General features: G+C 40.0%; 1 protein-coding gene and 1 pseudogene across 1 annotated transcript; both read right to left on the reverse strand.

Annotated features, from left to right (window-relative positions):
- Positions 1–5,029: 5,029 nt before the first annotated feature.
- On the reverse strand, positions 5,030–15,963 carry LOC149316898 (complement factor H-related protein 2-like). Its single transcript, XM_089516488.1, has 5 exons — positions 15,833–15,963; positions 11,666–11,728; positions 9,635–9,817; positions 8,041–8,241; positions 5,030–5,368 (listed from the first exon to the last, which is right to left on the reverse strand). The coding sequence occupies exons 1-4, from the start codon at positions 15,897–15,899 to the stop codon at positions 8,045–8,047; spliced, it is 510 nt and encodes a 169-aa protein (XP_089372614.1). The 5' UTR covers positions 15,900–15,963; the 3' UTR covers positions 5,030–5,368; positions 8,041–8,044.
- LOC149316899 (U5 spliceosomal RNA) lies at positions 11,074–11,177 on the reverse strand (annotated as a pseudogene).
- Positions 15,964–18,358: the final 2,395 nt, after the last annotated feature.

Genomic DNA, 18,358 nt, shown 5'->3' on the forward strand with positions numbered 1-18,358 from the left:
AGTGGTCCAATAAAACCCAAGGTTTTTAAAGCCCTCAAGCGACAAGCTTGTTTATAGTTATTTTCAGTGACTGATTTAAAGTCTTATAATAATACGCTGTCTGGATTTCACGGAATCGTAGAGTTGGAAGAGACCCAAGAAGGGCCCTGACCCAGTCCAAGCCCCTGCTTCTGCCATGCAGGAACTCTCCATCAAGGCAGCCCTATTTTGAGAGATGGCCATCCAGCCTCCGCTTAAAGACAGCCTCCAAAGAAGGAGACTCCACCAATCTCCAAGGCAATCTCTTCCAATGTCATACAGCCTTTGCTCTCAAGAAGTTCCTCCTAAAGTTTTTGAGGGAATTTCTTTTCCTGGAGCTTGCATCCACCGACACATGAGCTGGACTTTTACATTTGCACTTGGTTCTCTGGAAGGTATGTATTCCTTCATGGCAGAAGAAGGGGCTGGACTGGATGGACCTTGGGGTTCCCTTCCATCTCTAGGACCCTATGTATTCCTGCATGACAGAAGAAGGGGATAGACTGGATGGCCCTTGTGATTCCCTTCCATCTCTAGGATTGTTATGTATTCCTACATGGCAGAAGAATGGATGACCCTTGGGGATCCCTTCCATCTCTAGGACCGTATGTATTCCAGTGCATGGCAGAAGAAGGGGATGGACTGGATGGCCTTCAGATTCCTTCCATCTCTATGACCCTATGTGTTACTTCATGTCAGAAGAAGAGGCAGGACTGGATGGCCTTGGGGTTCCTTTCCATCTCTAGGATCCTATGTATTCCTCCATGGCAGAGGAAGAGGATGGACTTGGTGGCCCTTGGGATTTCCTTCCATTTCTAGAACCCTATGAATTCCTGGATGGCAGTAGAAGGGAATGGACTGGATAGCCCTCGGGATTCCCTTCCATCTACAGGACCCTAGGTATTCCTGCATGGCAGAAGAATGGGATGGACTTGGTGGCCCTTGGGATTCCCTTCCTTTTACAGGATCCTTTGTGTTCCTTCAGAGCAGAAGAAGGGGATGGACTTGGTGACCCTTGGGATTCCCTTCCATCTCTAGGGTCCTATGTATTCCTTTTTGGCAGAAGAAGGGGCTGTACTGGATGGCCCTTGGGGTTCCCTTCCATCTTTAGGACCCTATGTATTCCTTCATGGCAGAAAAAGGGGCTGTACTGGATGGCCTTGGGATTCCCTTCCCTCTCTAGGGTCCTATGTATTCCTTTTTGGCAGAAGAGGGGGCTGGACTGGATGGCCCTTGGGGTTCCCTTCCATCTTTAGGACCCTATGTATTCCTTCATGGCAGAAAAAGGGGCTGTACTGGATGGCCTTGGGATTCCCTTCCATCTCTAGGGTCCTATGTATTCCTTTTTGGCAGAAGAGGGGGCTGGACTGGATGGCCCTTGAGGTTCCCTTCCATCTTTAGGACCCTATGTATTCCTCCATGGCAGAAGAAGAGGGTGGATTTGGTGGCCCTTGGGATTCCCTTCCATCTCTAGGATCCTATGTATTCCATTTGCTTATATCCACTGATCTGTCCATGGTCTTGCAAGTTTTGTCTATGCATGTACTGTGGTTTTCCCGAACTCTCCTGGTTTCTTGTTGTTGGTTGCACATATTCTACAGGATTTTCTTCATCTTTCCTGTCTCTCTCCAGTATACAATACTGGGGGCTCAATGATCTATCTCATGGACTCATATGTCTAAGATCACCTGCAAGAAACACTATTGTTTTTAAAACTAATAAGATTTTTCCGTAATTCTATAATATGTGTGTGTTGGAAGATGGTCATGCTGATGATCAATACCCTTCAAAAATATTTCAGCTAGGCCTCATTGCCTACAGATACTTTGGAGCCTCAGCCAAATTCTAAAGTTGGTTAAGTTGAAAAGTTACAATAAACCTCATACGTTGACAGTTATTTCCTTTTTTGTTTGGCAACAAATTTTAAAAATAGAAATTTTTTTGCAAAGTTATAGTTGTTGGCATTGAAATGCCATTTCCCACACTGCTTTCCTTATAAGCTTTAATGCAAATATGTTTAAATGGGTTTGAGAAGAGGGTCAAAACCTGAGTTTTTGGACAATGCAACATTTCTTTTTTTTTTTTAAAAAAAAAAATTCCCTGGAGTTTAAAATCTGAAACTAAATGCAAATCCATCCATAGAGTTCTGAAATTTTGAGCAGACAATTCAGTTCTCAAAGGTCTGGTTAATGGGTTTGACTTTTGTCAATGTTGTGTAAACAACATATCTGTATTGTGTTAAATTTTTCTTTCTTGTTAAATTGTTACATTTATAAACATCCAATGATGACGTTCATGATTGAAGCTACACTTTCTTCATTTATTTGATGATGACTCTCTGAAGGATGAACTGATTCAGCATACAGCCTCCTGTCTCCTCGGTTCTCAGAGACCAATACTGATATAAATAATCCTGATATTTCAGCAAATGTAAGCTCTCCCAATTTCATACAGTCCCTAACTTGGTGTGCATCCCCTCAAGGTTTGTTTTGATAATAATATCTTGGAAAGAGTCCACTTCTATCCTAGGGGCCATTCACATTACCTTTTAACCCAGTTTTGAAATTGATTCGTCCACGTGAAGTTCATATTGGGCCCGATTCTGTCACAATCCATGTTGAGGGTTGCACAAGGAAATGCCCCTTACCCCGGGGTACCCAGAATCAGGCTAAAATCAGTCTTTTCTGAAATGACCCAGGTTCCGTGAAATATGAACTTGCCCCCGGTCATTATCGGGGCAAATTCAGGGAGGGATTAAGGTCAGAGGGCGGGCAGAGGTCAGAGCATTCCCTCCCCTCATCCGAGGGGAGGGGAGGAGGAAAGAGCCAAAGGAAAAAGGGGAATCTGGATGCAAAGGGTGACAGGAGGCAAAAGGGGAAATAGGGTGACTGGGCTGCAAAGGGCTGGCAAAGGGGGGGATGGAGAAAGTGATGGAGGAGGAGGAGGAGGAGGAGGAGGAGGAGGAGGAGGATGAAGGAACCGTGGGAAGAAGGGAGCCATGGAGGGCATTCTGTAACGGAGCAGGAGGAGGAGGATGAAGGAGCCGGGGGAGAAGGGTCAATTCAGGGCACCTCAGAGGGAGGGGAGGGTCGGAAGGAAGGAAGGAGAAGGAGGAGGATTGCCAAAGGAAATTAGGCTGCGGGGATAAGCCGGGAGAGGTAGGGAAATCAAGCTGTAGCAGAAGGACCCTCTTTTATTTTTGATAATGTATGCACATGATTTTTTGGGTGACTGATGATAGGTCACTCTCTCTCAGCCTCAGTGGAAGGCAATGGCAAAGCTCCTCTGAAGAGAATGTAGCAGGAGGAAAGGGGTCAGTTCAGTTCAGGTCACAGGCAGGGCACGAACGGAGCTCGCACCAGGCACCTTCCCCCCTTTTTTATTTTTAAAAATTATTTTTGACAAAATATGTGCATGGTTTTTTTTGAGGCAGATATATAGATAGACAGAACGTGGCTGGCAGCTTGTTAACTTTCCCTTTCATTTGCTGGCTTCCAGCAAAGGGGAAATGTTGCAAAGGGCTAGAATTGCAAATGAATGTAACAATTCAAATGTTACATTTGCTGCTCTTGTAACTTTGGTTAATTGGCAAAATGATACATGCTTTTGTTACTGTCTCTAAGGAATTCAGGGGTAGCCTTTTAAAAGCAAAAAAGAATGCATGACAATCGCATCCTTTTCTGGCATTTCCGAGGTGAGGAATTTATTATTATTACTATTATTATTATTACATGTGAAAGAGGCATTCTGGGTTGGCAAGGAGTGGGGGATACAGGATGCATTAACTTGCATTTTGGGGTTGAAAATGGGGCCAAGGGCAGATCATAACCTGCACTGATCCATATGCCCACCACATACACACAAAAGAGGTTTATTTGACAAAATGTGCACATTTTGGTGCATTTTGTGCCTGGCTCTTTAAAGAAAAGGAGGGGGAAACATGCCCCAATGAGTGCTGCAAACGTCACCTATGACGATCGCTTGATTGACAGCAGGCACCTTCAAGTTAAACACGATTGGCATTTGGGTTTAAATGCCCCTCAAATCGTAGTGGGCACTTGCTAATGGAGAGATTCAGGAGGGGCCCCCTGAATCTGCCCAGTTCCTTCCAGTGCAATGCCGCCAGTGTGAATGGCCCCCTAGAATAATTGCCTCTGGTTATCCAATTCCTTCACTTAGCCCTTTGATACTATGCAATTATATCATGAGGATTCCACTTCAAATGCCATCTGCTATATAATGTGGATTCCTGAAATTTGTAGCTTGGTGAAGCACTAGATCTCTCTGGCTGAGAATTCTAAAAATCCCTCCTTAAATGAAAAATCCCAAGATTCCACAGGATGGAACCAAATCAGTGAAGCTGGAATCATAGGCCCTCTACAGATCAGCATAAAGAGCTGGCATGGGGGAAGAGTGGGGGCATGGCGACCACATGCCAGCCACTCCGACTCTGTGTCCATACCAGGCAGCATCATGCTGCATCTTTACACACACTGCACTTCTTTTTGCACCATGGAAAGGCCAGATCAGGGAAGTGGTGTGTAGTAGGCATGGCCCCAATCAGGCAAGGAAAGGGGCAGCTGTAGGCTGCTTCAAGGGGGCAGTTTGTTGAGCCCCATAGTGCTTTTATTGCATAGTTTGAAAGGAATTGTAAAGTTTTTCAGGAATTGGTCAGAAATGTGGATGCTTAGAAATCTCAGTTGCCCATTTTAGCATATTAAAGCTACCAAAGTTCAAACTAGATTTGTGTAGTTAGAGAGAACCAGAACCAGAATGCATATTTTTATTGAAACTTTGAATCATGTATGTGTCATTGCTTTGATTTCACATGCATGAGCAACCCAGCAAGATTAAGATATGCAGCAACATAAGCCAATAATCATACTTTTGTTTTTCATGTTTCCATATTAATAATATGACATTTCATCACAGAAAAATGTAACAAGAACAGAAAACAGGAGGATAGATGACAGTTGCAACTACTTGTAATAAAAATTACTGGACATTGAAGAACGGACCGTGGTTTCTTTTATTATTCATCTTCAAAGAATCACAATTATAGGCCTGGAATTGTGAAGATAGAGGGTCAGTACACGCAATATTGGGACAGAGATGTTGCATCTTGTGCCAAAGCAGGGTTTGGGAGGATTAGAAAGAAATACTCAAATGCAAAGATGCAAAAAAGTAGAAGTATACAGAGACTGAATTTCACATTTGATCTGAAAACAATCCGTATTCTTGCCTTCAGGTTGCCAGTAAGTAAATTCAAAGTGCTTTGACCTCTTTGTCTGATGAAAACTATACGTTAAAATACATTTCTATCTATTGAATTTCATCCAGATTCCAGATGCTGGAAGAATAAAAGGGGGGGAAATGACAGAAAATTTATTGTACAATTTAGCAAGAAATCATGGATAATAATGTTCATTCTGTACTTGTCACACCTGTGTATACACACAGAATAATACAATGCTTTCTCATAAAACCCAATCACTGATCTTACATTAAAAATAACCACGCCATCTAAAAGAATGATCACCAAGTTGCAAGACAAGTCATCTGTTAAAGAAAAATAGTAATGAGGGTGGAGGCTTTTACTTGTTATTTGATCTAGGGATACAGTCCTTCATTAAATATTTTCTTGAAAGCAGCAAAACGTTAATTTAGGAATTTTCTTCCTGTTGTGAGAAAGTCTTTGAAAATGATGCAGTTTTTGAAGGCTGCTCACAATTTGGGACTTATTCTGCCCAAAATGAATCCTTCATGGTTTTATGCAGAAAACTGCATTTCCTGCATCTGAAACAAGATTTTCTGAATGAAGAGTAATATTTCAATGCAGAAGTACTAACTGTGCAGAAAATGCTTTTGTATGTGCAGCAAATGTTGCTTTCTATTCAAATCAACCACGTGCAAATTGTACGTAAAATAAATCCCCAATTATAGCATTTTCTGCACATAACAAAACCTTTTTTTCCCCACACAGGAATTAATATTTCAGTGTTGAAATATTATTTTCCATGCAGAAAATTGTGTTTCATGTGCAGGAATTTTCATGTCCCACACAATTTCATTTATTAAATTTGTTTTTGTATCCAACTTTTCTTAGCTGGCTGGGGAGGAACTACTAACTAATGGGATTGTAATCAGCAGGCAGGAGAAATGTAGTTTTTTTCCTTCATGCATCTTGTCCTAAGGAAAACTACTCTTCTGTAATTGATGTTTTCATTGCGGGAAAATCCTTCTTGGAATGAGGCTTGAAAGGCAAAGCTGTGTCTGCACTCACTTTGCTAGACCTTTCAAGTAATTTTACGTAAGAGATTTTAAAAGATTATATCCAAAATGTTACATAATGAACAATTTGACAAAGAAGCAAAACTATTAAATAATGCTCTACAAAATATGTAACTTAATATATACAGTATCTCTACATGAAACAGGCATATGTAGAAAAGGCATTGGACAGGAGAAAAATCGCTTCTTAATAGTCTTAGAACCAGAAGAGACCAGCTCTAAAAGCCAGCTTCTCAAAGGTTTGGGAGCATGGTGTTTATATGCTACATGCCTCGCCAAGACATTTTGAAGCTGCCCAACTGTTTAAACATTGATGGCTTCAAGACACTCTGGTGAAGTAGCATTTATATGCTGCCAGAGTGCCTTGCAGCTGGCTTCAAGTCGCTGTGGGGCGTGAAAAGCTGGCTTTTTGCTGGATGAAAAAAGAGTGGAAATTCGCTGCATCATTTTTAGGCAGGGAAAAAAAGATGGGTTGGGGCTGCAGCATATATTTGCCATAGCCTCAATCCATCTTTGGAAGGGGCAGCTTCAAGCCACCCCTTCAACCCATCTATTTCGCCCCTTGGACAGCTAAGAACAATCTAAAAATACTTCAAATTATAGTGATGCTTTGTAAAGTAGACTATTTTATAGTTTACCATAAATAAAAGTGAGTTACATAAACCATTGTCTGTGATTAATTTTATTTAAAGAGTATGGCAAAGTGGATTTTTTAAAACATTTCTTTTGACTCTAGCAATAAAAATCATACATAAAGCAATTTTTAAATAAAGTAACTGAAAATCTCTTTATGCCAATGATGTAGCACTAAAATAAAGAAGTCCAATTTCTGCCCGTTCATCAAACCTTAGTGATCAATCAGATCAGACTTTTAAAAATATAGTGAAGGAACAGATAGAATGAAGTCTGAAGGATTGAAGGTTGTGCTAAATGGACTACAATGAACTTTAGAGGGAATCCTGGTGCCATGCAGGGAGTTTCTAATTAAAAAGTATCATAAAGAGGGTTCTCTCAACTACCTGAGTGAGCATGAGAAATACCGTATATACTCGTCTATAAGTCAAAAAAAATTAAGCCCAAAAATGAACTCCAAAATCCTGGATCAACTTATATATGGGTTAATACAGTAATGCTGCTCCAATGCCTAGACTATGAGCCTTGGAAAAGATGGTGGGGAAGAGAGGGAGGAGAGAGAGAGAAAGGGAGAAAAGTTGGAAGTATGTCTCCTCATTTTCCATTCCAAGACTGTACTCCTTGGAAGAGATCCAGAGAAGTAGAAGGAGAAAGAGAAGTAATGTTTCCCCTTTAGATCCTTTGTTACATGCCCCTGAGTTTGATCCATGATTTTGGTCCCAAAACCTGCCCTCGACTTATATACGAGGTCAACTTATACACAAGTATATGGTATTCCTTTGTTGTTGTGTGCCTTCCAGTTGTTTTCTACTTATAGAGACACTAAGGTGTACGTGCCAATGAGATTTTCTTGGGAAGATTTGTTCAGAATGGGTTTGATTTTGCCTCCCTCTAAGGCAGAGAGAGTGTGACTTGCCCAAGGACATCCAGTGGGTTTCCATGGCTGAGCAGGTATTTGAGCCCTGATCACCAGAGTTGTAGTCAGTGTTCAAACCACTATACCAGCCTGGCTCAAAATGCTCCTACTATTGTTTATTATGATGAGGATTTAGTATACATATGGTGTGTATTTTCTGTAACTGAACCAATAATACTTACTCTTCTATAGGCATCTTGGATACACCCATCTTCCCTTTACACATTGTTTTCTAAAAGGTGGTGATGATGGATCCATATGAAATCCTGCTTTACACTCAAATTCCATCCAATAATCAGATGCTCTCATGGATGTTGACTTAGTTATTGATCTCAGTTGTATGTTGTTATGGTCCATCTCACTTTTATCTGCTCTACAGGTCTCTGAAGCAAAAACAGAAATAATTTATATGTCACCCTGACTCTGTGTAATTATTGTTAAACTATTATGGCCTGAGTAGCAAAAACGTTGGCTTCTATACACAACTCACTTTACCTGGTTGAGAATCAGTTCTAGCAAGGTTATTCAGCTTGGTCAACCAAAACTTGGGGTGCTTACTAGTCACTCTGACTTGTGTTTGACATTCAGCTAAGAGAGATGTATATTATTGCAGTGGTGAATTAACTGTGGAAGTAAACTCACAGTTTGTTCCTGGCCTTTCCCCTATGATTCTATCAATAGGAATGGATGTCCATGGTGGGCAATCCTACCCATACAGATCTGTCTGCTTAGGCTCTCCTTTTTTCAGATGTTCAAGCCTAACATGTGGACCTTGGCATCAAGAGTAGGGGAAAATGTGACAGGCAATGACCTGAGGAAGTCCCATTTCCTAGTAGTTGTCTAAGGCCCGGTACATACCTCCGGGAAAGGGCGGCCTGGTGGCGGCCTTTTTCTCTCTGGATGGACACTGTAGCAGCCAAACTCGTGACATAAGTGATGCGCAGTGACATGTATGCGCTGTGGATTGCTTGCTTAAAGACGGCGCCCCCTGTGTGTATGGGAGGCCGCCATTAGGCTGCTGCCTGCAACTACTAGGATTCTGGAGTGTGCGGTTGCCATGTGCTCTGGAATACTAGTTTTGGTGACAAAATGGTTCTTTTGGCCCATCTGTCTCGGGCCTAAGGATCCCAAATACTTGGCTCTAATTTAATACAGAACTATGTCCGCACAGTGCATATTTGCTTTCCTTTGTATCAATCATGAAGCTGCTTCTACTTCATTTGGTGATAGGTGAGGAGAGGTGAGGAGAGGTTTGGTCATCAAAATGAGGATGACAGCAGACCCCTTCCAAAAGGAAGTCCACTCAGAGTATATATCTGTTGGGGACTGAAATCAATGTACAGCTTAAAAACTTGCTTCAGTTGTTTAAAGCAAAATCCTATTTCTGTTCCTATGAATAAATACAAACCAACTTCCAATATTTTTTACACCTGAATGAGACCATAACCAGGACATAAGATAAAGCTGCACAGTTTGATTCAAGCTCAATTCACAGTGGTTGTAGTGCAGTCACAAGGGACCAATAGTACTTGCCCAACGATGCCTCCAGCTAGATCCATGTATATGCTTTCAAATAAAACTGACATATTGCTGCTCTTTAAAGCAAAGCAAGGACCTGCACTGCAGTGATAGTAAAACCTACCCTTAGCCTTTGACATCAGGTGGTCTGGCCTCACTGAGGGGGATATTAAAGAAAATGGTCATGTCTATCTCACTTTTTTTCAAGGTCCTTCTTCACTAATACAGGATAGTCAGGTTTATAGTTATAACACTTACGGACACATCTGGGCACACCTCTCCAGTAACCATTTGAACACCATGCAATTGGAGTGCCTTCCATTTCATACAGTCTATAGCACTGGTATATCACAGTTGCACCCGATAAGTATTCTTGTGCTCGGCGGGCAATAAGCATTGCATTGTCAATAGCTGGTGGAGGACCACACTTGGCTGGAATCTCTACAATGGAAATATTGAAGAATACGATGGCAATATGATGGTAAAATAAGACTTGGTGAGGGCTGAAATCTCTGTCTCTGACACTGCTTGAGTCCTTCCAGTTTCTAAGCATACAAAACACCGTTTCAACATGCAAGATAAATTTTTAAATTAATTTTAACATGAACCATCTAATTAACAATCAAAATAATATACATTCTGAAAAGAAAAAGCAGGGGGGAAAAGAAAAAGAAAAAAGGCAAAAAATTAATTCACAATAGGGCTTTAACCCTGCCATCCTGTCTGTAATGAAAAAGGGGGGTAATTATTCTACCATTACAGAGCCAACTAAATAATTGTACTAAAATTACAAAAATATAACCATATGCTACAGCATTTGTTTTTTTATTGCTCCAAAAATCCACAAACAGTTGAAATGTTTCAAAAAATCTTAAACTGGCTTATACTTTAAAACCTAAGTTAATTTGGCCATTTGGGCCAAGCAACTTTAACACTTCATCCTTTCATCATTGGTGCTCCAGTTACTTTCCAACGTTGAACAAATATTTTTTTGCTGCTGTTGTCATAAACTGAAGAAGTAATCCATATTTACTTGCCAGTTCTTTATCCATAATATCAAACAAAAGTATTTCTGGTAGCATTAAAATATCTACTTTTTAAAATTTACATATAAATCATAGGCCAGTAACTTTTCACCGTCTTAAAAGCCCTCTTTATCGTGACATCACCAAAACTGTTTCTTATACAGGTTTTCTTTTAAATTGCTGCACAATGTAAATTTTATATCTTTAAGGCCTGTTACAGACTGCCAAAATAAAGCTGCTTTGAGTCTGTTTGGAGGCATGCTATTTAAATGATGCATGGGTCCTAAGAGTCCGGAGGTCGCGCCAAAGCCACACTCCATTCCTAAGCACTGGAGTGCAGCTATGGTGCAGCTTCTGGATTCTTAGGATGCATGCGTCATTTAAACAGCATACCTCCAAAGAGACCCGAAGCAGCTTTATTTTGGCAGTCTGTAACAGGCCTAAGCCACATATTTCCCATACATACATATGAACATTATGCCCATAATTTGGAGCCCACCTTATCATATATTCTTTTACAAGCATCTTCTGTTTCTAGCTTTATAGACTTCGTTAATTACATGGTCATCATCTTTACATAATTCTAAATAAAACTCTTTTTCTGACCTCTATGGCTACATTTCTCTTGTCTTGATTCAATCTTTTCTTAAGTTGCATATATGCAAGATCTTCACCTTCCGCAAGGATCAAAACTCAGTGTTTTGATAAATGTTCCTTTCCCCAGAAATCTTTAGTAAAGGGTGAAAAATTTATACAATCTGAAGAAAATCCAAAGGGAATGAATGTCCAAAATGTTAATCAATGTGATATTACTAGGTAAATGTTAAAGTATACAAAAACTAGGTTGAACAACAGAGTGAGTTTGCAAATGCCGAGAATACTTTTGGGGTATATATTTCTTACTGCACAATAATAAAATTCTAAATATGTCTAAAATGTGGGACAACAATGAAGAGAAGAAGCCTACCCCCTCCTCCAGCAACAATAGGTTTGAATGGCTTTTTTAACATTTTGGGGTGGGGTGGATGTGAGTCAGTGGATTGCAGGAAAGACCACTCTGTTGGATGGTAATTTTGACCACTTGGGGGTCATTTGAGGCAAAAAATGCCAATGGGAAATATTAACTGGAATGGGTGGTCTGGGGACTTTGGGACTACAAAATGGGCTGAACTTTCCGCTCTCCTGGTGTAAGGTAGTTTTCCTAATAGAAATTTGTGGTAGAAATTATTTTAGTTTATTTTAGGCTGGTGCAGTGTAATCTTACCCGAATCAGTCAAGAGGTTCACCAAATCGTCATAAGCAACTTGTCCCTGTTGGTATATGGGGACTGAAAAAGAAGAAAGAAATATGAATATGCTGCAGTATCACCCATAAATTAATGGTAATTCCTTTCCATTAGTCATTCTGAGTGGGAGTCTGATGGGGATGATGATGATGATGATGATGATGATGATGATGATGATTTGTATTTTCCCATCTCTCCCAGGTGGATCGAGGCGGGATTACAACCTAACAGTAACAATAAAATGCAAGAATAAAACATATAATTTCAAACATTAAAACCAAAGATAGACCAAAAATGTTCAATAGTCAAAGGTTTCCCAGCCCTGTCCTAAAGTGTCCACTGGTGTTTCCAATATTAAGTAATTCTTTTTAGTATAGTTACAGTGCACCCTATATGCTTCGGGGTGTGACCGCCCAAGTCCCCAATGCCCCCTATAGTTCCTCAATGGCTTCTTTTTAATTAATCTTCAAAAACTGTAAAAGGGTGGGTTGGAAGAAGGGTGAAGGATGGACATCACAGACTGCAAACACGGGGAAGTTGCCCATCCTTCTTTTAGAAAATGGGATCAATTTTCTTATCTGATAAATGAAAGTATTACTGTTATAAAGGAGATTGTTCCATAAAATAGCCATGCTTTCTTTGTATTGGGTTTGTGCAGCTGTTTGTGTTCTGGGGATGGAATTCTTTGCTAATTTTCTTCTTGAAGGAACCAACGAGTAATTCTAGAAATTCTTGCTGCAAGAGAGTTTCCAAAAACTATGTAGTTTTTGATGACTATTCATAGTTCAGGACAAAATTTACATGTGGCATTTGTGTTCAGATAACAGATTTTTCTTCATAAAAAATAATAGTTCTGAGCATAAATACTATGTTCTGCACAGCAAGTTCTTTTTTCTGCTCATAAAATGCTGTTTCTTCATGTGCAAATTTTGTCTTGAATCATCTGAACAGCAGAGATTCTCATCCAGGATTTTTCACACTGGGGTTTCTTGATACTCAAGAGACACCTTTATCAACCACACTTTGAATATTTTTAAACAACCTTTCTTCACAAATTTCCCCACTTGTTTATTATCTCTGTGTGTCTGTCTCTCTAGACAACCTGAACTCCAGTACTGGGGAAATGTTGTAGTATAATTAAAGTGATGGATTTATTGATAGTCTTCATTTGAATGGAGAAACCTCACCCAGAATAAAAACCCTGCTTAGGAATGCATAGGTCTAAATTGGGGATTGGAGTTGGAATGCAACACAAGTCCCTTCTCCCAATGTCCATGACTACCCAGAAGTAAGTTAGATCTCCATACATTGAACACAAATGGTTGAAGAGATCTCTGTAACTGCTACTACATTCAGCTAAACCCACTTACAAAGTTCTCTTGAGCCAGACCTCGACCCCCATAAAGGCATCTGGTTTAGCCCTATGGATCCCCATGCTTAGGTTTTATTAGAATTCATGATTCTTCTTCTGAAGTTTGAAGCACACATTTCTTAATCATAGCTGTCAAAATCCCTGGATGCTCCTCCCAGTAAAAGCCACAGGAGGTAACTAAGGGCCAGAACAGACAGGCCTGAAAAGCCAGCTTCTAGGCAGCTTGGGAGCATGGCATTTAGACATCACATGACCCCAAGATGCCCGGAAGTCATGCTGGGCAATAACACGGGGCCCGCTTCAAGTCACTCTGGGGACATGGCGTTTAGATGCCGCACGCCACCAGAGCACACGGAAGCCATCTTGAGGCTGAGTCAGGGTGCCTAAGGCAGCCTTTTACTGGACCAAATAAGAGCTAATCTTTTCCATTCCTATTTGGACCAAATCTGGGGTGGATTGGGGCTGTTGTGTGTAGTTGTCATGGTGCTGTCGCAAGCAGATTGGTGTGGCCGCAATCTGCCCTTTTGGGGTCGTCTGTTTCACCCCAAAGTTGTGAAACATATACAAAAAGCAAATACACAAGTATGTGGTGTAAATGCCTTTGTGCAGTGTGGACCCCCTTCCCCTTGAAAAATTGTCACAGACACCCATCTCAGGAATGACTCCTCTCAGTCATAAGTTCTCTGCAGAACTGGACTCCCATCAACCCATTAACAAACTGTTTCCCATTTAACACATTTGGGGGCAACATTGCTGGAATTTCTGCAATACCGTTGGTGTGTGTGCAGGGCAGTTTTGCACCAAAAGCATTCTCCAGATGACCATCTGAAGAAATGCTTACTCTTGGCATACCAGCTGAGGTGCCATCTGATTAACTTTTGTTTTGCTTTGTTTTTTGCCATTAAATCCAATGCATTGAGGAACTCCTTTTATTTAAAAAAATGTTTATTTTATTTGTTGTTTTGAGAAACAGAAAACATAGCAAAACTAAGACAATATACAGGGAGAAAATATTTTTATCTGGGACAAGATGGCAGGCAACAGTGTGTGAATGCTGAACCCTGCAAGCCTAAGAGTATAACAAATTGCATCATATTAGATGTGAAAAATGAAAACACTGAAGTATGCATTCACTAGCTTGTCCAACCAAATCATTGCTTTTAAATGTTTAATTGTGTTTATTCTACTTTTCACCTCAGAATACAATGCCATTTTTTAAAAAAGCAATTAATTGGCCAGATGCTAGCGGAAACATAAGCAGTGAAACAATCTGACCTAATATTTTAATTGAATAGAGATTAAACAAATCTTAACAGTTTCCTGAGACAGGCTTTACTTTTACAAAGTGTATTATTTACTTGTACTTACCTGTTTGCAAAGCACAGCAGAAGAACAGAACAGTATAACCCAGACAAATGTCAGTTTTTCAAGTTGTTGGCAATGTCCAGCAGGGCTCTTTTAGACTTTTAACAAATGATTCTACTAACTGTCCTTCCAAAGGTCTTTCCCAGTCTCTATTTCCACTAGATTAATTATTTACTCTTAGCCATAGTGTAAAACCCACCAAGCTTACTTCTTTGCTGTAGAAAAATGGATAATAAATTATCTCTTTGGGGAAGCAACCTAAGCCAGATCCAATAATGTCCAAACACCAAAAATAAATAAACAGTACTTTTTTAACTTGAGAGAACACCTCTCTAGGAATTCCTAGGTCCTCCAGCAGAATGCTTTGGTCAAAAATTGGAAAAGCGGGATATAAATAAACTATTTATTATTATTTATTATTATAATGCTGTGGTCAACATCTGCCAGAATTTGACCATAGAATTATGTTGCAGGATCTACAAATGCCTAGAAACGTGTTTTCTTTTAGGAATCTTTAGGTCCTCCAGTGCAACCCTATGGTCAATTTCCAGCAGGATTTCTCTAGAGGACCTAGAGATTCCATGGGAGAGAGCATATTAATCAAATATGCAAATAATCAAATATGCAGAAATCAAAGCCAGAAATGTGGAGGGACGAGTGTACATGCTCTGCTATAACCTAAGAAAATGTTCCAGATTGTTGGGGCAGCTCCCTGCAGGTTTTGAAAACCACGAAGGCTACAGGGGGAGAGAGAGAGAGATACTATCATGAATATAGTGTTGGATGGAAATTGTCTTAAGGAATACAAGGATTCTTCAAATGTTCTGTGAATGCAGTGTGTGTGTCTGTATAAATTCCTGGACAGATTATGAACAGAACTAAATCTACATAGGAATTTTAAAGCATGGGCTACACGTAAATACACAATTATGGCAAAAGTAGATGAATGTAAATATTGGGATGAGCATTGTTCAGTAACTGCTCAGGAAGCCTCTTTAATGTCAAGCAGACCAGATACTCCTGAAAATTCACAAGAAAGGTCCAACAAATGTTTTTTTAGGTGCTGAACTGGGGGTACAGTGTGGTTGCACCATGCATGGGTGCATTTTATGCTGCTGCCAGCTTACGCAGAAGCTGCACAGGGAGAAAAGCAATGGTGCTTGTTCTTGTGGCGCGTGTGTGCCACACCGCCACAGGCACACACCCCATTATTTCCTATGGGGCTTGAGAATAGGTCGATTTTCCCTTACATAGGGGGATCCAGAATGGATCCCCCGTGTAAGGGGAGGGTCCGTTGTACTTAGGATTCCAGCCCATAAAGAAGTTAAGTAAAGGGTTATATCTGTATGTTATTTTAACATTGCTAGATATTATTGATTGCATCTGTTTCAAATTCAAAGACTACTTACCATTCTGTGCTGTGCAACAGATCCATAGCAAGAGCAGACCAGTGGAGCCCAGCAAATAGTGTGCCATCACAGAGCCTCCCCAAAGAGCTCTCACCAATAGCTTCTGCTTGGTTTATTCTATCCCTCTATTGAGTGGACTCTGACTTTTTCTAACTATTCCAGGGAATGACCTTGCTTAAGCCTTTTCTTCTACAGTCACGCCCCTTTTAATTCAGTTGCAACACACACACACACACACACACACACACAAACACCCATGCACAAAACCTTCTATTTAGGGAGAAGGCATTGTGCAAACAGAGCAAAATACTCACCCAAGCAATCTTTGTCAATTTCCCCCCAAAAAAGTGCTTCTGCTGTTTCTCTCGGCTTTCAGGCTCTCACATTTTACAGCAGTGAGTAAACCTGTTTAGTCTACCAAATCACAACATTGGCCTGAAACACATGGACCATAGGAAATGGCTTCCAGCTGCATTGGAAATGCGCCATTTATATGATGCCTGTCTCCAACATGGCCAGAAGCTGAACTGAGGCTGCGTTTTGGTCCTTTAGGCCGGAGCAAAAAGGAGCCAGGATAATCCAACTCCTGGTAGCATGTCTTAGGGCCACTGCTGCTGGCCCACTTTTGGAGTGGGCCGTGTAGTCACCACGAAGTCAATCTGCTTGTGGCCGGAGCGGCCTCAGGCTGCACTTTCCCAGGCATCTGCTTCACCCTTTTATTGCTTTTGTACAGGTACAAATTGCCCAACGAAATCAGTGTATCCCTTGGAAAGGATTCTTTGAGAGTTTCAGAGGAAACTTTTCTTCCATCATTACGCTGACATTTTTTGCTGAATTTTACAAGGGGCTTCAATATTGTTGTCATGCAGATGTTAACGTCCATTGTCTGAATATGCATTGCAGAAATAATTTAGTTTGACACTGCTTTAACTACCATGGCTCCATGCTATGGAATCCTGGGACTTATGGTACCAGAGTTCTCTGACAGAGAAAGCTAAATATCTCACAGAACTAAGCATGGAGTCATGGCAGTTAAAGCTGTATCAAACTGCATTACTTCTGCAGTGCAGTTTCAGCCCTTGTTTCTCCACTACTTTTCTACCTTTCTTCCTTACTGTGGAGATGACAACAAGGCAGGTGGGGGTAAAGTGCAGGCCAAAGATATTGGTAACATAAGACTGAAACTGATATTTCTTTAGACTTCTTTCTTTAAACAATGACAAATAAGATCTTCCACATAGACAAAAAAATACAGATAACAGAGAAATTATCTTTCTGAATAAGTGCTACTAGAAAAGGCATATAATAGTCAGATACAGTTGACATTGCTTACAAAATTAATTACAAATTTCTGCTGTTTGACCTACTATCATTCTGGTTGGTATTCAGCTATTATGTAACAGATAGCTGTCTGAAAAGTTAATTTATTACTTTTTATTTAAACAGTGCTCTTCCAACTTTTTGCTTTTTATTTCCATTTATTAAATTGTGGATTCTGATTTTGTCCCTTCAGAGTATACCTTTTCTAATGTTGGGTATACAGGCAAACTCAATTAACAACATAGATGTGTTCCTAGGCACTACTCCTTTAATACAACATTTGATCAGAGGCAGAAATAACATGGGAATAATAGGGATAGGTTTCTATACTACAAAAAAAGAAAGGCAGTTTCAGCAATTTTGTGTTAGAAACTAGCAATATGCACATGTGAAACCAACAGATCTGGTAACATTGCATAACTAAAAACATTGTGAATCTTCTGGATACCAGGATACTACTTGAAAGCTTCTTCTAAAATACATCCAGTGATATTTTTTTTAAAAAATCACCACCCTCCACCTTTCTTATGAATTCAAAACTGATAGATCTTTGCTATATAAAAACAAAACAAAACAAAAATCAACATTATTTGAACCCTGGTCTTGAGAGTCATAGTGCAATGCTGAAACCACTACACCACCTTGGCTCTCATCTAGTATAATCATATGATATAACTTTATAATATAATCATATATTATGGCATATCCATGCGATAAAACCGTATCATTTGCATATAATAATAGAGTAGATATCTTGCTTGGAAACTGGGCTCACTTGGTGCAGTAACTCGTGATGTCACCCTCCATTAACCTCCTCTCATACCACACCATACGGAATCCTTAGTCATGTTTTTTGTACTAATGTTATTCATAAATCGTCATTTCCGTACATCACCGAATGTAAAGGCAATGGTTGTGACATAAACTAGCAAAATTAAAATTATACTTTTAAATTACAACATCATGCACACATACTAAATGTTTTACATGTATATAGTTTCGTGTGATTAAAGAGTAGGTGTGATTTTTAAAAGGAAATTTTAAAAGAATTTAAAAATTAAAATTAGAAAAAGTTTTTTAAATTTAAAACCTATTTTTGTAATTAAAAAAACCTCTTAAAACCGAGGCCTCTCCTTTCTCTTCCCGCTGAGCCTTTCCCCACTCACACCATCTCTTCAGCATTTTAAAGAGACACAGGCAAACATC

Source organism: Sceloporus occidentalis, unplaced genomic scaffold, assembly GCF_023333645.1.
Source record: "Sceloporus occidentalis isolate IW3139 unplaced genomic scaffold, rSceOcc1.0.p SCAF_3, whole genome shotgun sequence".
NCBI classification, from domain to species: Eukaryota; Metazoa; Chordata; class Lepidosauria; order Squamata; family Phrynosomatidae; genus Sceloporus; species Sceloporus occidentalis.

Bases quoted from the DNA above. Each gene is read 5' to 3' on its own strand.
- LOC149316898 (XM_089516488.1), bottom strand. From the start codon at position 15,899: ATGGCACACTATTTGCTGGGCTCCACTGGTCTGCTCTTGCTATGGATC. The intron at 11,729-15,832 runs GTAAGTAGTCTT...CTTCTTTTTCAG, and splicing joins CTGTTGCACAGCACAGAATG to TCCCCATATACCAACAGGGA. The intron at 8,242-9,634 runs GTAAGTGTTATA...TTTTTGCTTCAG, and splicing joins AGGTGTGCCCAGATGTGTCC to AGACCTGTAGAGCAGATAAA.